The 20648-nt window shown below is 36.3% G+C and overlaps 1 protein-coding gene across 2 annotated transcripts in view; it reads left to right on the forward strand.

Moving 5' to 3' along the window:
- Nucleotides 1–20648, forward strand: part of LOC150080955 (ubiquitin carboxyl-terminal hydrolase 10-A-like) — a 251119-nt gene that overhangs the window by 82774 nt on the left and 147697 nt on the right. For both annotated transcript variants that reach the window (XM_090381270.1, XM_090381271.1), the window contains exon 5: nucleotides 14056–15339. In XM_090381270.1, the coding sequence (XP_090237396.1) occupies nucleotides 14056–15339 (1284 nt within the window). The remainder of the gene's footprint in view (nucleotides 1–14055; nucleotides 15340–20648) is intronic.

The following is a 20648-nucleotide window of genomic DNA, read 5'->3' on the forward strand; positions in this document are numbered from 1 at the left end:
GGGGATAGTTTAAGTTCAACTTTTGATGCCAATGTTTTGTTATCATGTAGGTTCCGAAAAAGTGCTTTGGCATCAATATGACCAGATGTTGGTATAATTCCAATATAATAACAAGGCACTGTGCAAATTTTTACAAATGCTTGGTGAATTGCAATCTATATCTTTATATGCATTTCACTGCCATGTTTTTTTTTTTTTTTTTTCATTTCTTTTTCTTCAGTCTGCAGTTTTAATCAGCAGATTTTCCAAAATAGCCTTTTATGGTTTTTGAGTTATATGCTTGGAGTTTGAACATTTGTTTTCTTAAAGGTGAAGTGCCAACTTTATGGTTTGAAAAACGAATTTCAAAGACAAAACTTGATAGGCTGCGGTATCTTTTACTAATACTTCATTTTCATTAATCACTTGTTGAAAATGTGATTGAAGTATTGACATATCTATCTTATCCATTAATTTATATACTCCATTCAATAATTAATTTTTTTTATACATTCATTTTTTTTTATTTTCAAAAAAACTAAATATATTGTTGAATTGCAATAAGGTTTTAATAACAATATGGTATTAAAACTGGGTATTGCACTGGTAGATGACTCATCAACCAGTGCAATACCACCACTTTGCTTATTAGAGACTTGAAGTGGTGTAATGCATGTTTTATCTCCAGAGCAAAGTTCCGACAACACCCAACCTCCCTCCTGACACACCTGCCAGTATGCAGTACGATTGATGTCTTTTGAGGGTATGGTTTTAAAACAGTTTTTGCAGACTGGCTGCTTGATAGTCCACCGGACCTGTTTGGTAACTCTTTAGGAGGCTTCTGAATTAGGTAGTGTATAATCTTGCTGCTTCTACTCTGCCAAATAGTATCCGAAGAGAGTTAGAGTAGTGTGTATGTGGGGAGGGGTTGAGGAGTGCAGTCATGGAACACTTAATCTCACAATATATGTATGGAACACAAGTTTAGGGGGAGCCGAAGAACTGTTTGCTAATATTTTATTATGTACGACGCACTGTGCATCAGGAGCATCTTTATTTCCAACACATGTAAAGCTGAAATTCAAATAACATCATATTTTCGTTTTGGTCTTTTATTAGTTGGTTCTTGTTTTTTCACTTCAGATTTTTGGGGTACAAAAGGCTGCGATTGTTCATCCTCGATTTGACGTGTGACAATATTGTGTTTATTTTCATCGACCACAGTTGCAATACTAGAAATACTTGCTTCTCGTTTTAAAGTTCTTTTTTCAACCACAAATCCATGTTTATTTATTTTAATAATAATATTTCGAAATACTGATAATTATCAAAAAAAATTTATACAGGGAAGTGAGTTTAGTTATGATATCGGTTCACTTCTCCTACCCTTCAACCCATGTACTTCAGGCTGAATTGCATATGAATGGCATATTAGATCACTACATTGCTACTTTTTCGTGGATGTCATTATGCATACTTCTCTATGCAAAAGCCCGCCAAAATAGTGTTCCATGATGTATTTGGTTGTCTATGCCAGTATATTAATACCCGAAAAAGAAAAAAAAATAATGTTAAAAATTACAATAATACAAAAGTGGTGTATGCTACAAATCTGCAAAATTTATTTATTTTATTTATTTTTTTTAATTATTAATTATGATTTTTCACATCTCATGGAACACTAGTGTTCCGCGAAACACAGTTTGGGAAATGGTTGTATAGGCCATGTTATGTCAAGGCGCTGGGTAATGGATCTATATTTTTAACCTGTGTACACCATATCCAAAAATTTCATTACTTCATACAACGTGTCTTCCCTCCTTTTTTTGCAACTGAATACATTATGAATAGTCAAACTAATACAAACTTATTTGCAAAAGGATATTCTCCCAATCACTTCCTTGTTCATTTCACAAATATATGTGGTCTCAATTCCAATCTCAGTGTTGTCCATTTGCACTAACGTCTGCCCATGTACTTTTTCTGACAGAATTGCATGTATCGGTTGATTCAACCACTGCTCATCTCAGTTGTTGTAATTATTCACTGTGTGATCCTTTTTCTTCAAAGATGACCCTTGTGGGTAGCATAGTTGGTAGGATTGCCGTCCTCCCCACACTGGGTGGAAAAGTTGTTTGATTGGTTGGTTGTTTCGTTTTAATGTGCATCAGCAGCTAGGGCTATAATATGCCACCCAGGTTCGAATCCCATTGATGATGGGAGGAATTTTTATGGGTCTTTTTCACGTGGCTTCAGTCTCGGGCGAAGGGTTTTTTTTTTTTTTTTTTTTTTTTTGCCCGGAAACTCTAGATTTTCATCCAGCAAACAGAAAATCGACCTGAGAATACACCCAGTTTACGGACAATATACGTGGAGCAACATTGCCTTAGTCACTGATGCTCCTAAAACCCAACAACAAAAACAGCTTCAAAGATGGTACTTGTGCATATGGCCACCTCTGATATTCCCTGTCAGAGACTTACTAATTGGAATCTTTTTTTGATCTTCGCTCACTTAAAATCTCTCTCCCGCATTCATCTGTCATTCCTTCCACCTCCACTAATCACTTGGAACTCTTTGACTTCCTCTCTTTGAAACTTGACTTTCCCCAGTCTGATTTTCCTAACAGTGAGGTAATTTTAATGTTCACAACTCCAGCTGGCTTTTTTCCCCAGTCACTCAGGCCCAGGTGGTCAAGTTGCTGAGGCATACGCAATTACAATGACCTTGCACAGATTGTTCATTTATCTACCAGAAGCCAATTCTAGCCACACAGCCAACACACTTGATTTGCTTCACAAACAACCCTTGTGAGTACATGGTTGAGGTGAGCAGTTCTCTGGGCACTTCAGATCACAACTTGCTAATGGTCTCTTCTCCAATGGAGCCTTTCTATCATGATCATTCTCAATCTCGTGTTGTTTGGTTACAAGAATGCAAAATGGGATAATATGCAAGATTTCTTTTCTTCTTTTCCTTGGTTGGATTACTGTTTTAAACCTTTTGATGTCAACATTTGCTCAGATTGTCAGTGAAATTATTCTTTTAGGATCCTTTATTCCACACTACACCTTAAAATCTTGTCCTTTATCTAAACTTGGTATTCCAATAAATGTGCTAAGGCTGTTCAAGATAAGAATATTGCATATCATATTACTTGTATCCAAATCTCCGGGTTCATTTTCTGCCCACACAAAAGCTCACAACAATTGTAAAGAAGTTATTAATCAGTCTAAACTAGTTTTCAAGCAGGCTAAGAGTAGAAAACTTGTTTTTTGTCCAAATGGGTGTCAAACATTCTGGTTTCTTGCTTAAAGCTACTGGTTGCTAATTTAGCCTATCTCAATTCCCATCTCTTAAAACTGTATGGTCATTGCCACTTCAGCCAAAGATATAGCTGACCTGCTGGCATACTACTTTTTTTCCAACTCATTCATTGATGATTTTGGTAAAACACCTCCTACCATTCCCAGTACACCCCGTTCTCTGTCTCCTGTGGTCTTTCATCAAAAGGCTCTCTCAGAAGAATTTTGAACAGTCTTAATGAGGAGAAAGTGCCAAGTTCTGATGGTATTTCTCCATTTGTTCTCAAAACCTGTGGTCACTCCTGGTCTGTCGTAATTTTTCACTTTCTTATTCCACAGGTGTTTTCCTGTCTGCTTGGAAATTTGCTCATATCCAGCCAGTTATTAAAAAAAGGGTGATAAATCCTTCCCATCCAATTATCATCCCATTGCACTTCTACTCTTTCTAGAGGAATAGACATCTGTGAGTCCTTAAATATCTATAATACACCCTCTAGAGGTTTTTTCTGGATAGTTTGAATTCTAGATAGTGGCGATTATTGATTGCACGGAAGGTTTTCTAGAGAAAATCTTCCATCTGATCAATGATCGTCAGTATGGATTCTGTTAGTGTTGACCACTGGTGATATAATGGCTTATGTTACCCATCTATAGACAATTCAATGTAAAATATGATGAAATTCAAGCAAAATTTCACCAAATTGAAATGTCATGAGCATTTCAAGTGCTTTTGATCATTTTTGGCATAAAGGTCTTCAAAATAAACTTCCGTCTTATGATTTGCCAACTTTGGATATCCAATTTTTCTCTCTGATCACTCACTCCGGCTTTAGTAGATGGCTCTGTCTTCTAACTTCTCCAGTAATGCAGGTGTTTCCCAAGGTTCAGTTCTTTTTTTCCACTCTTATCCTCTTATATATTAATGACTGTCTTCCATTTAAAAATCCTATCCATAGTTTTGCTGGTGATAGCACATTGCTTTCCACCAGTTTGAGAATCTTTGCCCCGCACAAACAGCTTCATCTTCTTGAATGTCCGCTATGAATTCCTTAAATGCTGATCTCCTGATAATTCTCCATTGGGGCAAAAATAACTTAGTTGATTTCAATTCTAAAATTTAGTCCTGTCTTGCAAAAATGATTTTTCTGCTCCTGTGCTTCTTTGATGATGCTCAGATTTCCAGACATCACATATATTTATTAGGGATTGTCCAGACTTCTAATCTCTCTTGGCATAAGCACATCATAAATCTTGCTTCATCCAAAAAAAAACTGTTTTTTTTTGGATGAAGCAAGATTTATCCAAATAAACAGCTACTCACTATGCAAAAGTCTGAAATCCACCCTACTATGGAATATTTTTCTTGCATCTCGGGTATGTCCCTGCAACCTCCCTCAAGCTTCTAGCCTCCATTCAAAAGAGGGCAGTTAGGTTATTTAATGACTCATCTCTGACAAAGTCTCTCTACTCTCCATCTCGTAGACATTCTGTTTCTGCTACATGTCTTTTGTACCAATACTTCCATGGCTACTGTTCTTCTGAATTGGCTTCTATAATTCCTACTCTCTGTTCCAGACCACTCCGAAACATGTGCCGCAATCATTCCTCATTCTTTTACTGTCCAACTTCGAACTCACAGAAGCAACTTTTCTTCATTTACGCCTTCAACTTCCGTTTTCTGGAACAGCCTCCCTTCATAAGTATTTCCTGAAAATTGCAATCTACAGAAATTCAAGTCTAATGTCAGCATGTATCTTCTTTCATCTTCCCATCCTTCAAGTTATGTACAGCACTAAGTACCATAGATTCCAGTACCTCTCCTGCTTGAGGTTTTCATTAAAAAAAAAAAAAAAAAAACACACAAACTGTGTAACAGACATGCTTATTACAATACCATGCTGTAACTCATGAGTCAAAATGCAGGTGATTTGTGTGGCTACAAATAATCTTAAATTGTGCGGTCATCTTGAATTTCCTATAATGGCAATGAAAAGTGTTAATTTTCTTCTGAGCTGTAATTGTGCTGATTAATATTGTTTCTGGAACATTGCAAATTTCAGAGATAATTTAGAAATTGAAAACAAAAAGTGTACATTTTTGAATAAAAGATGTCTACATTTTCTGCTTTTTGCACTATAGAGAGGGAGACGATAAAGAAGTTTTAGATACAGAAAACTAATTGTCTTATAGGCAGACATAATTTATAAAAAATGAACAGTGGATACATGTTATGTAATTAAAATTACACAATAAAAATGACATGCATCTGGTAATTTAATAAATAATGTTACCTAATATAGTTAGGGAAGGATATTACCTAGAAAGTAACCGACAAAAATAATTGCTTTGCATTCATTCATTCATTATATATACAGTGGATTCTGGTTATTTGGGCCACCGGTTAATTGGGGCAGGAGACTGCAGCACTAGAGATTACCCTACGATTGTCTTCGACCATACCATGTGGTTCGGTCGGATTTCTGGAGGTCACCTGTTTATTGGGCTTTTCTGTCAGTTCAATCTATTATAAATGGATAGTAAACTCTATCTTATTGAATTTGCAATAAAACCAACAGCTGAAATTCTGTGGGTTATTATGGTGAAATGTGTTTAAACTTCCATGGAATCTTCAATCATATAAAAAAATTTTTCAGAATCTTTTCTTCATTCCTATTTTTAAAGCTTCGTAACTTGTTGCTCAGTTCTCACTTGCGCGTATCGCGTTACTTGCAACGAGTGTGTGCCGTGTTCTTTGTTATTGATTGCTTATCTTTTTACTGTTTTAAATTTTAACCCCCACCCACAAATGTCAGTGAACAGAAATGTCAACTAGTTATTATGTATATATTACAGTACATATTAATTATTCCGCTTATCATGTATATTCTTCTGATTTTCACATATCATTTAATTTTTAATTGGTAAGGTAATAAAGGGTAAATTTGTGCTTAATATATCTTTACTTTTATAGCCTGTGGATAATATTCCTCCTATTTTGCTGATTAAAATCTCTGTTTAATAGAATTAAAATTCAATTCACAAATGTGATCACAATGATCGGCACTTACTACACCTCATATAGTGAATGGTACTTTACTATGGTGACTCCATTGCAACATGATTTAATTGTACAGTGAACCAAAAAACTTACTTTTATTTATGCCAATTTTTGTAGGGGAGAGGAATAAGGGCTGTGAAATTGTAACTGGACCTGAAATTTTCCCAAGAACCAGCGGAATGTGGGTTGAAAATTTGGCCTAAACCAACCTTTCTTTCTTTTAAGGAATACAGCAACATATACTTTCATTTTTGTGAAAGTGTCACATCCTTCCATTGAAGAGATTTCTGTGTTCGGTTTGGGGGGGGGTGATCTTAAATGTTTTCCGTGGATAAATGAAACGTGGTGAAAATGTGATATTGAACTTTTTCTTATTAAGCAATTTCTAAACATCTGATAACATATTCCATTACAAGTTAGGTAATGTAAGTGGTGTGTTACATTTCAGATGCATTTATTTTTTATTTTTCTGTGATTAACTGAAGTGGAAAGTAAATATAGTTCTTGTCAATTAATTACTAAGATTTTAACTTTATAGACTTCTTAATAAAACTAGTTTTACATTCTCTAAACTTAGCCTTTCAGTTTATTTACAGTTGTGTAATATATCTCTCTACACACACACGTGTATGTGTACCATGCACCTTTTCACAAGTGTTTAGAGTGAAGAGTGAACCAATTGTACTTCCCCTGGAAGTGCAATTGGTTCACTATACGATCAAATCACTTTAAGATGGACTGGACTGGACTCACCATAATCAAATGCCATTCACATATATGATCGTTGTGATCATATTTGCGAGAATTTTTTATTCTATTACATGCCAATTCTAATAAGTGAAAATAGGAGGAATATTATCCATAGGCTATAAAAGTAAATATATAAAAACACAAATTGACACTATTACCTTAACAAAATTAAATGATATGTGAAAATTGGAAGAATATTTTATTTCAAAATTTCAGTGAAAAGGAAACACTTTTCACCATAATAATGTAAAAACCTACAGAATTCCAGCTATCGGTATTATCGCAAATGCAGTAAGATAGATTTTACTACCTGTTTATAATAGATTGCACTAACAGAAAAGTCCAATAAACCGTAAACTGCATTAGTGAGTAGCAGACTCATCTCCAAATCCGGTTCATGATTCAAATGAAGTTTTGAAAGAAGAAAAATTAATGAACTACATAAGGAAAAGAACTTTTTTTTTTTATGTGAACCCCAAACACGAGAGGTATTAGAACCTATAGTACTTAGTACCGTGCTTGGGTTGGAGGTTGAGAAGACAAAAGAAGATATTTGTTGACATTGGACTTCAACATCTGTAGATTGTAATTTTCAGGAAATACATATGAAGGAAGGTTGTTCCATAAAACGGCAGTTGAATGAATAAATGAGGAAGATGAAAAGTTGGTTCTGTGGGTTTGAAGTTGGACAGTAAATGGATGTTGGCTGGTGGCAGCACGTGTTCGGACTGTTTTGAAAGTGAGAGCAGGAATTATAGAAGCCAATTCAGAAGAACAGTGCCCATGGAAGTATCTGTAGACGAGGCATGCAGCAGAAACAGTGCGTCTATGAGAAAGCGAGTGGAGAGACTCTGTTAAAGATGAATCATTAATTAACCTAACTGCCCTCTTCTGAATGGAATCAAGAAGCCTGAGAGAGGTTTTTGGGGCACCACCCCAGATGTAGGAACAATATTCCATGGCGGGGCGGATTTCCGATTTATACAGAGTGAGCAGCTGTTTGGAAGAAAAGTAACGCCGAGAGCAAAAGAGAAAACCCAGTTTTTTAGATGCAGAGGAAGCAATATTTGTAATGTGCTTGTGAGAATAGAGAGAATAGAAGTCAGGGTAATCCCCAAAAGAGAGATATCAACTTGCCTAGAAATCTGAGTGTCACCAAAGATAAGCATAGGAGCAGAAGAATCCTTTTTGCGAGATATAAGACAAGACTGAGTTTTAGAAGGGTTGAAGATCTGCATTTAAGGAATTGGTAGTAGATTTTCGAGAAGTTAAAACTGATTGAGCAGGGCAAGGTTTCTCAAAATGGAAAGTGGAATGTAATGTGCTATCATCGGCAAAACTATGGATAGGATTTCCAGTCAATGGAAGAAGGTCATTAATATACAAGAGGAAATGAGTGGAGGAAAGAATTGAACCTTGGGGGACACCGGCATTAGTGGAGAAGTTAGAAGACAGAGAGCCATCTACCATCACCCTCAGTGAGTGATCAGAGAGAAAACTGGATAACCAATTACTAAAAACAGTTGGCAAACCATAAGATGGAAGCTTGTTTAGAAGACTTTTATGCCAAACACGATCGAAAGCCTTTGAGATGTCAAGAGCAACTACTTGTGTTTCACTGAACCTTTCCATTGAATTAGTCCATAAATGGGTAACATAAGCCAGAATATCACCAGTGGATCGACACTGACGGAATTCATAGTGGCGATCATTGATCAGACGGAAGGTTTCTAGGTAGTTTAAGAGTTGGCGGTCAATTGATTTCTCCATTACTTTAGAAAGAGTAGAAGTAATGGCAATGGGACGTTAATTGGATGGGAGGGATTTGTCACCCTTTTTAGGAACTGGCTGGATATGAGCAAATTTCCAAGCAGAAGGAAAAACACCTTTGGAATAAGAAAGTGAAAAAAGGCGGCAAAGAATACGAGTAAGTTCAGGAGCACAGGTTTTGAGAACAAGTGGAGAAATACCATCAGGACCTGGAGCTTTCTTAGCATCAAGATTCATCAAAATCCTTCTGATATCCTTTTGACGGAAGACAACAGGAGGCATTGAATGGATCGTGTTGGGAATGGTGGGAGGTGTTTTACCAAGATCATTAATACATGAGCTGGAAGAAAAATGGGATGCTAGCAGGTCAGCTTTATCCTTTGCTGAAATGACAACAGAACCATCTGGTTTGGACAGAGGTGGGAGCAGAGATGGGCAAAAGTTGCGTCTAGTAGCTTTGGCAAGAGACCAGAACGCTCGGCTACCATTAGGGCAAGAAGCAAGTTTTCTACTCTTAGCCTGTTCAAACTCTAGTTTGGACTGATTAATAACTGCTTTACAATTGTTGCGAGCTTTGGTGTAGGCAGAAAATGAAACTGAAGAATTAGAAACAAGCCAATTACGATATGCAACATTCTTCTCTTGAACAGCCTTAGCACATTTGTTGGAAAACCAAGGTTTAGATAAAGGACGAGATTTTAAAGTGGAGTGTGGGATAAAGGATTCCATTCCTGCAAGAATAATTTCACTGTCACGATCTGAGCAAACATTGACATCAGAAGTTTTGAAACAGTAATCCGACCAAGGAAAAGAAGTCTCGCAGGTCTTCCCATTTTGCATTCTTGTAATGCCAAACAACACAAGGTTGGGAATAGCCATGAGATAAAGGTTCCATTGGAGAAGAGACAATCACCAAGTTGTGATCTGAAGTGCCTAAAGGACCTCTCACTTCCACCGTATACTTAGAAGCGTTGTTTGTGAGAAAAAGATCAAGCGTATTGGCTGTATGATTAGGATCGTCCGGTATTCTTGTAGGTAAATAAACAATCTGTGCTAGGTCATTAGTAATTGCAAAAGCCTCAGCATCTCGACCTGCTAGGTCGGTGTGACTAGAAAACGGATGCCAGCTGGAGTTGTGAACATTAAAATCACCAAGGAAAATTACCTCACTGTTAGGAATGTTGGACTGTAGAAAGTCAAGTTGCAGGGAGAGGAAGTCAAAGAGCTCCAAGTGATTAGTGGAGTTGGGAGAACGGTAGAGACAACAGATGAATTTGACACAATGAGGTAGAGAGATTTTAAGCCAGAGAAGATCAAAGAGAGGAGATTCCAAATTGCCAAGTCTCTGACAGGGAATATCAGAATGGACATATGCACAAGTACCACCTTTGAGCCGAAAGGAATCATACAATGAATAATTTGGGCATCTGAGATGAGAAGTAGTTGAATCAACCGATAACTGAGATTCTGTCAGAAAAAGTACATGGGGTTTGGCAGACTGCAAGTGGAAATGGACATCGTTGAGATTAGAATTGAGACCACGTATATTTGTGAAATGAATTAGGAAGTGCTTGGGAGATTTAGATCTTTTCGCAGATAAGCTTGCTCTGTTAGTTTGGCAATTCATGATGTATTCAATAGTAAAAAAAAGTGGGTGGGACATGCTGTATGAAGTAATGAAATTTTTGGATATGGCGTACACATGGTAACATGGTAAGAATATACCCAGATCCTTGACATAATGGGCCTTGACAATGCTCCCCGCGTACACACTACTCGGACTCCCTCCAGTCACTATCTGGCAGAGTAGAGGTAGCAAGATTATACACTAGCTGATCCGGAGCCTCCTAGAGAGTTACCAATAGGTTCGGTCCGGTGTACTAACTAGCGGCCGGCCTGTGAACACCGTTTTAGAGCTCTACCCTCGAAATGTAAGGAATATTTGATCTCGCCACGATGTTCATCGTAACCTCAAAAGTCATCAATCATACTGCATGATGGAAGAGATAGGGAAGGGTTGACTGTAACTTAGCTCTAGAGACTAAACATGGGTTCCACCCCTTCAAGCCTCCAATAAGCAAAGTGGTGGTACACGTTATCCAAAAAACTCTAGACACATTATCCATATTTTGCTGGAAATTCTGTTCATATTCCTGACTTCTGGCTTGAATAATGAATTTGTTCTTTTCTTTTAAATGTTAAAACGTTTCTTTTAAATACCATAGTCTGAAAATCTTAACATAGTTCTTCAATTCATTGTACCTCACATCAATGTATTGAGGTTATTACTCCCAGATATGTTGAATGGCAGATTTATTTTACCAATAGTTTTTAAGTCTTCCATTTCCATTTTAGAAGTAGATCACCAAACCTGCAGAATCAGAATGGTGGCTCTTTGTTAGTCATTACTGCAAAAGTTGTGTGGAGTCTGAACAAAAGATTCTGTTCTTTTGTTTACTGTTCAGATACTTTATTGCTGCGTATTACTAGATGGTGCACAAGTTCCCACTGAAAATTGGTTGTCTTATAAATGCCAAGGTGGCACAATGTTCATCAGTAATTTTCAAATTTGAAATTTTTTGTGGAAAAGGTTCCAGTATTCTGCTCATTATCATTGAAGATAAAGAAATGAATGATGCAACAGATGTTTTTTAGTATCATTTTTATGTATTTCAGTGTGAAAGCTTACCAGAAGCTACTGTGAAAGAGAAAGAATTGATGTACAATAGTTCTTGTTTGGGGAACTGGAATGTGGAAGATAGCTTGAAATAGAATGGATTATCTGCAGTCATGCTTGTCATTTTATCTGTTCCTCACAGTGATGCCAAGTGTTGAGGATATTCAGCCAGGTGAGAAAAGCAAATGCGCACTAACTTCGGAAATACTCTTGATAGCAAAGTCTAGACAGGGCCATTGTTATGAACAAAACTTTGACTCATTTGTGAAGAGAGAAAGGTCTGTAACAGTATTTTTCTTGAAGCATTTATAATAACGGACTATTTTATGGACAGTGCAATAGAAAAATCCTTAGTAGGCTAATGTTTAAAAAAACATACTGTACTAATAAACAATCTTGTGGCTGTATTTTAATATAAAATGTGTATGTTGTTAGTGAAATTTTAATTTCTTTTGCAGTGTGGTATGGACTTGAAAATACAGTAAGAGTTGAAAATCTGAACGAGCCAGCATATTTTTTTTTTTTTTTTTTTTTATGCTGGTGTCATAAAATAATTACAGTAAGTTCCAGTTATTGTGATCATGTTTATGAATTGAATTTTGATTCTATTAAAGGGCAATTCTAATAAGCGAGAATTGGAGGAATATTATCCACAGGCCATAAAAACGAAGATAAAGCACAAATTTACACCCTTACCAATTAACAAACTTAAATGATACATGAAAATTGGAAGAATATTATCCACAGGTTAGTAAAATAAATTTACACTTATGCAGCTTTAATTGATATATGTACAGTGCTAACTAAACATAAGACTGGAATCTGTTATTCAACACACTTTGTAATCTGATATTTCTGTTCACTGACATTTTTTTTTGAGAGGGGATTGTAAAAGCTAAAACAGTAAAAAGAGATAGTCCATCTATAGAAGAACACAAAAGTGAGATATGGCGTATAAAGATTCTGAACAGTTTTATTTTACTGTACTCTAATTTGCTTCATCTTTTAAAAGGAAGGAGAAATTTTTAACAATTGAATCAAAGATTGAGATTTTAAACACACTTCCAAAGAAAAAGAAATGGATCTTCATTAGCAAAATTTTACGAGTTTGAAAAGTAAACCGTAACAGACATTAAAAACAACAAGGAAAAAATTTTTAAGTTCACATCAAAACTTGATTCAGATGGTAAAAAAGAAAAGAAAAGAAAATAATCCAGCCCTCGAAGATGCCATTTATTTGTGATTCACACAGACTAAACAGAGATGAAGTTCAGTCTCTCTGTGAACCACTTTGTTGTGTGAAAAGGTGCTGGATTTTAACAAAAAATTAGGTGGTCCCTCAGATTTTAAAGCCAGTGTTTTTAATTTCTAAACTTGCTAAACTTTTGTTTTAGTCTCCAGAACAGCATTTTTGATAAGTTTGAAAATCCAAACAAATTGGAAGTCTGAATTACCCCAGTCCCAATTAGTTCAGATTATTAATGTTCTACTGTATATGCTTTTTCCAAAAGAACCTCTTGTTGATTTTTGTGAAAAAAAATTGTTTTCACAAAAATGAAGAGTTCTTGACCAAAACAATCTGTTTTCCCACTGACTTTTTCGAAAGTGAAAAGCTGGCAGCAAAGAGAAGTGTGGGAGGGAGGGAGGGAGGGAGGGAGGGAGGGAGGGGATGTATCCATTCTTCGTCTGGCCAGGAATGTTGATTATAATGCCTAATTTTTTTAAGACCCCTTCATGTCTTAATATCTTTTGACAATATTATGAATTTATTATTGTTTAATGGTGTTTGAGTTTAAATTACATTAGAGACGTGAGTGAGGTGTATATAATTAAAGATCTCTCCAAGGCTGCTGGTGGCTGATCACAGGGAGTAACTCCACCCCAATCCGCAACTTATTGTAGCATTTTTCATAATTTACATCTGTGAATATGCTTTTGTAGACAAAAAAAAAATTACAGAAAACTAAAAACAGGAACTGGAATATATGAATATTGATTGTGGTGTTCATTGCATCATGGGACTGAAATCAATTAATATATCATATTTGAATATTTTGGATAATTCCAAAATACTTCCTACCTACTTTTGTGATTCTACAAAAATGTGCAGTTGTAATATAAGGCCAGACTTGTAGGCACTTAGTTTGAGAAGAATAGTCTTGCAAAACTGGCCTAGGCTGTTCTGGCTTGAGCCATTGTTTGTTTAGCCATTCTGGTTTTGGAATAAGCAGGAATACTGGATCAGAACCACAGCCATTATAATTTTCTTTGACTGTTTAGTTTGCTTGGTTACCTTTGAATAGGTGGATAAAAATTGTCAGCTATGTACACAGGTAATTGACCTTAACCATTTCCAGATTTCAACTTTTATAAAATCCATTGGTGGACATAATTTTATTTTCTTAAAAAAGTACTGGTGTCTAAATAGTTTTGAGAACATTATATAAGTAGTAATGAAATAAAATGTAATTAGTTTACTGATTATGAAATTTATTTGATGTTTGTTTTGATTATAGAAGGCAACAGTCAGCAAATATTCGATGATTCCTGCTCTTCAGAACACGTAATAAATAATCCTTTTCCTTCCTCATCACTTTCTTCAGTGGTGACAAATCCAGCTCAGAATATAGCTATCAGTTCACCTGGTTCTACTGATGTCATTCCTCATTCCACAGTGTTTACTTCACCCTATTTCATTCCTTCTAATTATCCTCTGATACCATTCTATAGGTTCCATTTAACTCACCCAGGAAGTGCAGAGGGAACCCCAGGTTCTCATTCTCTTCCTAAACCACCTTTTCCACCTGCAACACCTGAAACTTGCAGCATTTCCTCCTCAACAACTTCATCAGTAGTCAAGGGACAGAATACAGTTCCATCAACAAAATCGCATAGTCATAGTGAAAAGCAATATCCTCGTCGTAACAAGAAAAAAGTTCCCCCTACTAATTATTATGGTACTTCTGAAGATGAAACTCCAAGCCAACCTAAAGATCCTTTACCTGCTCCTCACACTTCAAATACAGAACTTCCAATTGTTGCAACCTCCATGACTCCTGCACAGGTTGTTCAAGTGCCAGTTCCAACAGGATATCCTACCAGTCAGTTGCCCTTCCCACTTCTAACTACTTCCCAAACTCCTTCACCACATATGATTTGTTTACCTGTGTATCCCTATTCTAGTTATATTTCTTCTCCTGGAGCATCTTCCTTTGTGCATCCTACTCAAGAGGATAATAATCAGATAGCTGAAAAGAATATCCAAGAGGAAGTATCTGATAACACAGACATTAGTAAAACTTCAACATCTATGATGTCCAACTCTAACACTACTAGTACTATTCTTATGGAAAGCGACAGGAGTTGTTGCCCATATGGTGATAGTGCAAAAATTGTTTATAATTGTGAACCTTTAATGAATACAATTTGTGTAAGTGACTGTGATGTAGAAAAAGTTTCCCCTGAAGAAACAAATATTAATGAGGTACAAGTTGGTGTCTCTGGTGATGCCTCTACCATACAACCTGTAACTCAGTCTTCAGATAAACTGGAAAGGACAGTGTTAAGTGAAACGCCAATTGCTGAATATCGTACACAACCTTCAGTCAGTCGGTGTTGGGCTGATGTTGTGAAAGAGAAAGCAACTCCTAGAACTAGGACTTTGGAATGCACTCTTGTGGACACTTATATTTTTAACAGGACCAATGGTGATCAGAATGGACCTCGTGATATTAAAGGGCAAGATAACGTTGCTACTGTGGTTCCAGCTTCTGAAGATGAAATGGCACCAAAATTAGGAAGTAAGTGTGATTTCATTATATATTAAAAAGGCTTTTTTTTTTTTAAAGTGTGCTTAACAAAAATGGAAAATAAGTTTGAGATTACCATGTGTACACTTAAAATTAAAGTTATTTAGTGAGAGATTCCTAGTAAATGCTAAAATAAGGTTTATTTCTATATTTATTTCTGTGTGCCATCCTGAAAATTATTGTATCTGCTCAAATAATAAACATAATCTACTTAGTCTTCTGATACAAACAAAATTTATAACAGTATAAGGGAGGAGGTCCTAGGAAATCATGGTGACAGGTATTTATTTTGATCCCATTATCTTGAAACAAGATGGCAGCCATTCATATAAGCACTATCCTTTCTAGTCCGATACAAATAATCAGATTTATATTATCGTGGAGAGGATTCAGAGGTACCATAATGGGGTACTTGTATTTTGATATATATGTTCAAAGAAGTGGAAACTGGATGCCTTTACTTCTGCCTGTAACCACTTGTTTCATGTTCTATTTCTTAATCCAGAATTTAATTTACATTCCAAGCAAAGTAGTAGATTCATCTTGATGTTAGGATCTCATAATTCAGAACAAGAATAATGTTTTGATATTTGTCAGTTCTTTACTACATGTATGATATGGACTATATACAGGGTGTTTCAGTTAAACGTTTCAGAACTTCTAAGAGGGGTAAGGTACATCCTGACAACTCGAAATCATATAGCAATGTGGGGTCGGAAATGCTTTCCTGAAGCGGTGTTGTACACAGAAGCACCATAAAGAAAAGAGACCGTAAGTGAGAAATCGTTTTAATGATACATGAAAAGAAGCAAAAGGTACATGGATTAAAGTAAGTGTTCGAAGTTTCTTCCACGGGCTACAATGCACGCCTCACATCTCCGACGCATGGACATCCGAACATTCTGGAATACTCCAGGCGAATTTCGAATTTCTTCGGCAGCTACTGCGATTCTTGCAACCAGCTCCTCAGCATTGTCAACAGGGGCGTCATAAACTAGCGATTTCATATGACCGTGAAAATTCCTTCACAAGGGAAGGAATTTTCAACACGCATAACGACCATATCTTGGCGGTCGGTCGAGAACCCGCATGCAATACGACGTCGTGCAGCACAGATTCGATTTTCGGTCAATGTATGGGCCAGTATTATGGGAGATCACCTCATCGGACCTTACCTGTTACCGTGTCGTCTAACTGGACCTATCTACTTGATCTTTCTGCAGAAAGTATTGCCACAACTTTTGAGAGATGAACAGATTTCTGCATCGACGCAACAGACAATATGGTTCCAACACGATGGAGCCCCTGCCCATTATAGCGGAGATGTTCGTAACTACCTGGATGTCACATTTGGTCAACAGTGGATCGGACGTGGTGGTCCCGTGCGTTGGCCTGCTCGGTCACCCGACCTATCATGTCTTGATTTTTATTTCTGGGGTCATATGAAATCGCTAGTTTATGACGCCCCTGTTGACAATGCTGAGGAGCTGGTTGCAAGAATCGCAGTAGCTGCCGAAGAAATTCGAAATTCGCCTGGAGTATTCCAGAATGTTCGGATGTGCATACGTTGGAGATGTGAGGCGTGCATTGTAGCCCGTGGAAGAAACTTCGAACACTTATTTTAATCCATGTACCTTTTGCTTCTTTTCATGTATTATTAAAACGATTTCTCACTTACGGTCTCTTTTCTTTATGGTGCTTCTGTGTACAACACCGCTTCAGGAAAGCATTTCCGACCCCACATTGCTATATGATTTCGAGTTGTCAGGATGTACCCTACCCCTCTTAGAAGTTCTGAAACGTTTAACTGAAACACCCTGTATATTGTCGGTATAGAACACCATGAGATCGAGGCCTGATATAGCTGAGTGGTCAGGAGCATGAGTGCAATAGCACATGCCCTTTGAGTGGATCGGGGTTCAAGCCCGTGGTTGCTAAATACAATTAACATATATATTGATGATTGATTGTAAACTCCACTGACCTGGGTTCTCTCTCTTGGTTCTCTGTAATAAAGTTAATCTCTCATTGATGGCAAAATATGTAAGCATGTTGCATTCTGTGTGTAATGTCATTAAGAAGAAAACAAATTAAACAACTCTTGAGTTGAAAGATATTCTGTTCATAGCATGCCGGTGCCTCCGTAGCCAGGTGGGCAGGAGCAGCAGCAGTGCATAGCACATGATTCTTGATTAGACCCGGTTCGAGCCCTTGAGCCACCAAATACGGAGGATGCGGAAAGGTCAGGGAATGACCACCGCATATCCCCAGAGCAATATGGCCTTAGTTGCTAATGCTCCTAAATAATAACAACATAACTCATAGTATGCCTAAAGAGTTCTTCTTGATGTTGTAGCATAGCTTGAAGCTTGTTGAACACCAAAATGTTCAGGCACACAGTTTAAGAACTACTGACTTTGAGTGCCAGAAAGTTTTGTATGTATGAAACAAAAAAAATAATAATAATAAAAACAAAAATTAATTTCAACTTCACAAATTCTTCTTAAACTAAAAAAAGAATAATTAATTTTAGCAGGGATAATAGAATTATATTCTCTTTACTTTTACTTTCAGATGTCATTCAGTTCAACATACCAGTAAACATTGAATATTTCCTCCTTCCAGTAATAATTATAATCGTAAATGAACTCTCAACTAATGTATTTGTTTTTGACATCTGATCAAAACATATCTCATTTGAATGTTCACTTCAAATTTGTTTAATGGCTAACTCTCCCCCACTGCCACTGTAAAAAAAAAATAATAATAAATAAATAAATAACAAAATAAAAGAATGCATTTTCAAGTAGGGTAGAGCACCAATAAGTCGAAGCATCAATAATCGAAACAAGCCAGCATTTTTTTTTATTATATTATTATTATTATTATTATTTATGCTGGTGCAATAAAAAACGCGATCACAATAACGCTGGTTATTGCGATCACGTTTGCTGTTAACAGAATCAAAATTCAATTGAATTTTGATTCTATTAACAGCAATTCTGATAAGCGAAAATAGGAGGAATATTATTCGCATGCTACAAAAATTAAGATGTGAGGTGCAAACTTACACTTTTATTACCTTACCAATTAACAAAATTAAATGATATGTGACAATCGAAGAATATATTCACAGGTTGGCAAAATAAAAATAAATTTACACTTACGTGCACAGCTTAATTAATATACATACAGTAATAACTAAACATAATACTTTGTAATCTGATATGGTTTACCCAACGATTTTATTCTAAATGCCAAGAAGTATTGTGAATGAGAATGCAAAATGGGCAAGGTCTTGCTTATCCTAGACAACACACCATTACATCCTTCATTGGAAACATTAAACAAACTAGACGATGGATTCGAGGTCATGTTTCTTCCATCAAACATTACCGCACTCCTCCAACCAGTGGACCAGGGAGTCGAAAAGAATCTACAAAAAACAAGTGTCTTGCATCGTTTACTTTTAGCAGAAAGCAATGAATAAAGCATTGTAGCTTTTTCGAAAAAGTTCAATCTCAGGGACAACTGCTACATGTTAGCTGACATCACTCGCTGTGCAGAATTTAAAAAATGCTTGGAAAAAAACTGGCATATTGCAGAAGAAACTGTAGGAGACGAGCAGAATCGAACTGAAGATGAGAGACAAATACTGAATGAGGTGATCAGCTTGTTTCAGTCAATCCCTGGGTTTGAAGATTGCGATGAAGATGATGCAAGGGCATAGATGGAAAATGATATTGATGCTACAGGGTTCCTGTTTTAAATGAAAACCAAATTGTGATTGTAAAAGAAACTAGCTCCTGAAAATGATACGGACAAAGACAGTAGTTGGAGCGAGCAACAAACTAAATTCTGTCCAACTCAACTAATCTTGCTGAAAAGAGTGAGAGAGGAAAGAAACGCAGTATGAAAATGGTGCAGAAAAAATAAGTATTTATTATTATTATTATTAATAGCCATATGGTGCAAGGAAGCCTGAGGCTTATGCTGCACCAGGGGGAAAAAAAAAAAAATCCCGAGTTACGCTGAGAGAGAGAGAGAGAGAGAGAGAGAGAGTCAAAAGTAGAAAGGAATCACCAAGAAAGAGAAGAATGATTGATATCCAGCCCAGGACCCTGGGTGTGCCAAGCCCATACCCACCAGATGTGAGCCCCCAGGGTTAATTTTCGTTAAAGCCTATACATGTGTTATTGTGGCTTAAAGTTCCATTTGTTTTGTTACCTATGAATAAAAATACATAGGTAAAAAAAAAAGTAGTGATTTTATTTCTAAACTTACTAAACCTTTCTTTTTTTTAGTCTTCAGAACAGTATTTTTGATAAGTTCGAATATCCGAACATATTGGAAGTCCGGACTACCTGCGGTCCCAATTAGTTCGGATTGTCAATGCTCTACTGTATATGCTTTCAATATTACTCAGCATCAATAATTTGCATTCCATCTGTCTATTTTCACTATCTTCACATCCAATTCAGCTCTAACAATAAAATAAAATAAAAAAAAAAAAAAGTGTGGTGTGCGTGCGTGCGTGCACCCTGTATATTACCAAATAAGCAAGTAGTAATGTACAGGGTGTTTAGTATTTCAGTTAAAACCCACTGGGGTCTATCATGCTTATCTTTAAGATTTAGGCTATTTATTGTTTGCACTTTTTTTTTTGTTACATTTGAAGTTTTTGAATTTGATATTAAAATTTGACTGTCACCATTTACATTTTAAGATTTCTAAATTTTGCCTAATCAACCAGTTTTTTCCTCAATGGGAAAGTTGTTCCGTGTTGTTGGTTTAGTGTAAAAACGTTATTGGTGTACTTCTGAAATGGCAAACTGATTTTGTTTGAATAAAAAAAAAGAAACAAGCACAGTGGTTGCAATGTCATGGTCACTTTCTGATAGGTGCATTTTGCACTGTGTGAAACAGCTAGCTGTACAAGGACAGTTATGTATTGCATCTCCTCTTTTGTAAATAATGACAAAAGAGTTATTTTAAAATAAATTCTGGAGTGGAAAGCAAAAGCATCAGTTTCATGAAATAGAAGTTTGGGGAGGGGGACAACAAATGTACAGGAATTCATTACCAGGAAATAAAAATAGTGATAAATAAAATAGGAATCTGCAACTTTAGCCATTTGTTATCAAAGTTCAATTATTGGTAATGTTCAACAATGTTGTATGGCTGCTGCTATTATTTCCACAAATTAAAGATAGCAATAACTAATAATAACAGTACCAGATTCAAATAATCTACAAGTTCTACATTGTTTATAACGAGACTGTAGGTGGCTTAGTTTCGAA

Source organism: Mastigoproctus giganteus, chromosome 9, assembly GCF_048544385.1.
Source record: "Mastigoproctus giganteus isolate SK-2022 chromosome 9, ASM4854438v1, whole genome shotgun sequence".
NCBI classification, from domain to species: domain Eukaryota; kingdom Metazoa; phylum Arthropoda; class Arachnida; order Uropygi; family Thelyphonidae; genus Mastigoproctus; species Mastigoproctus giganteus.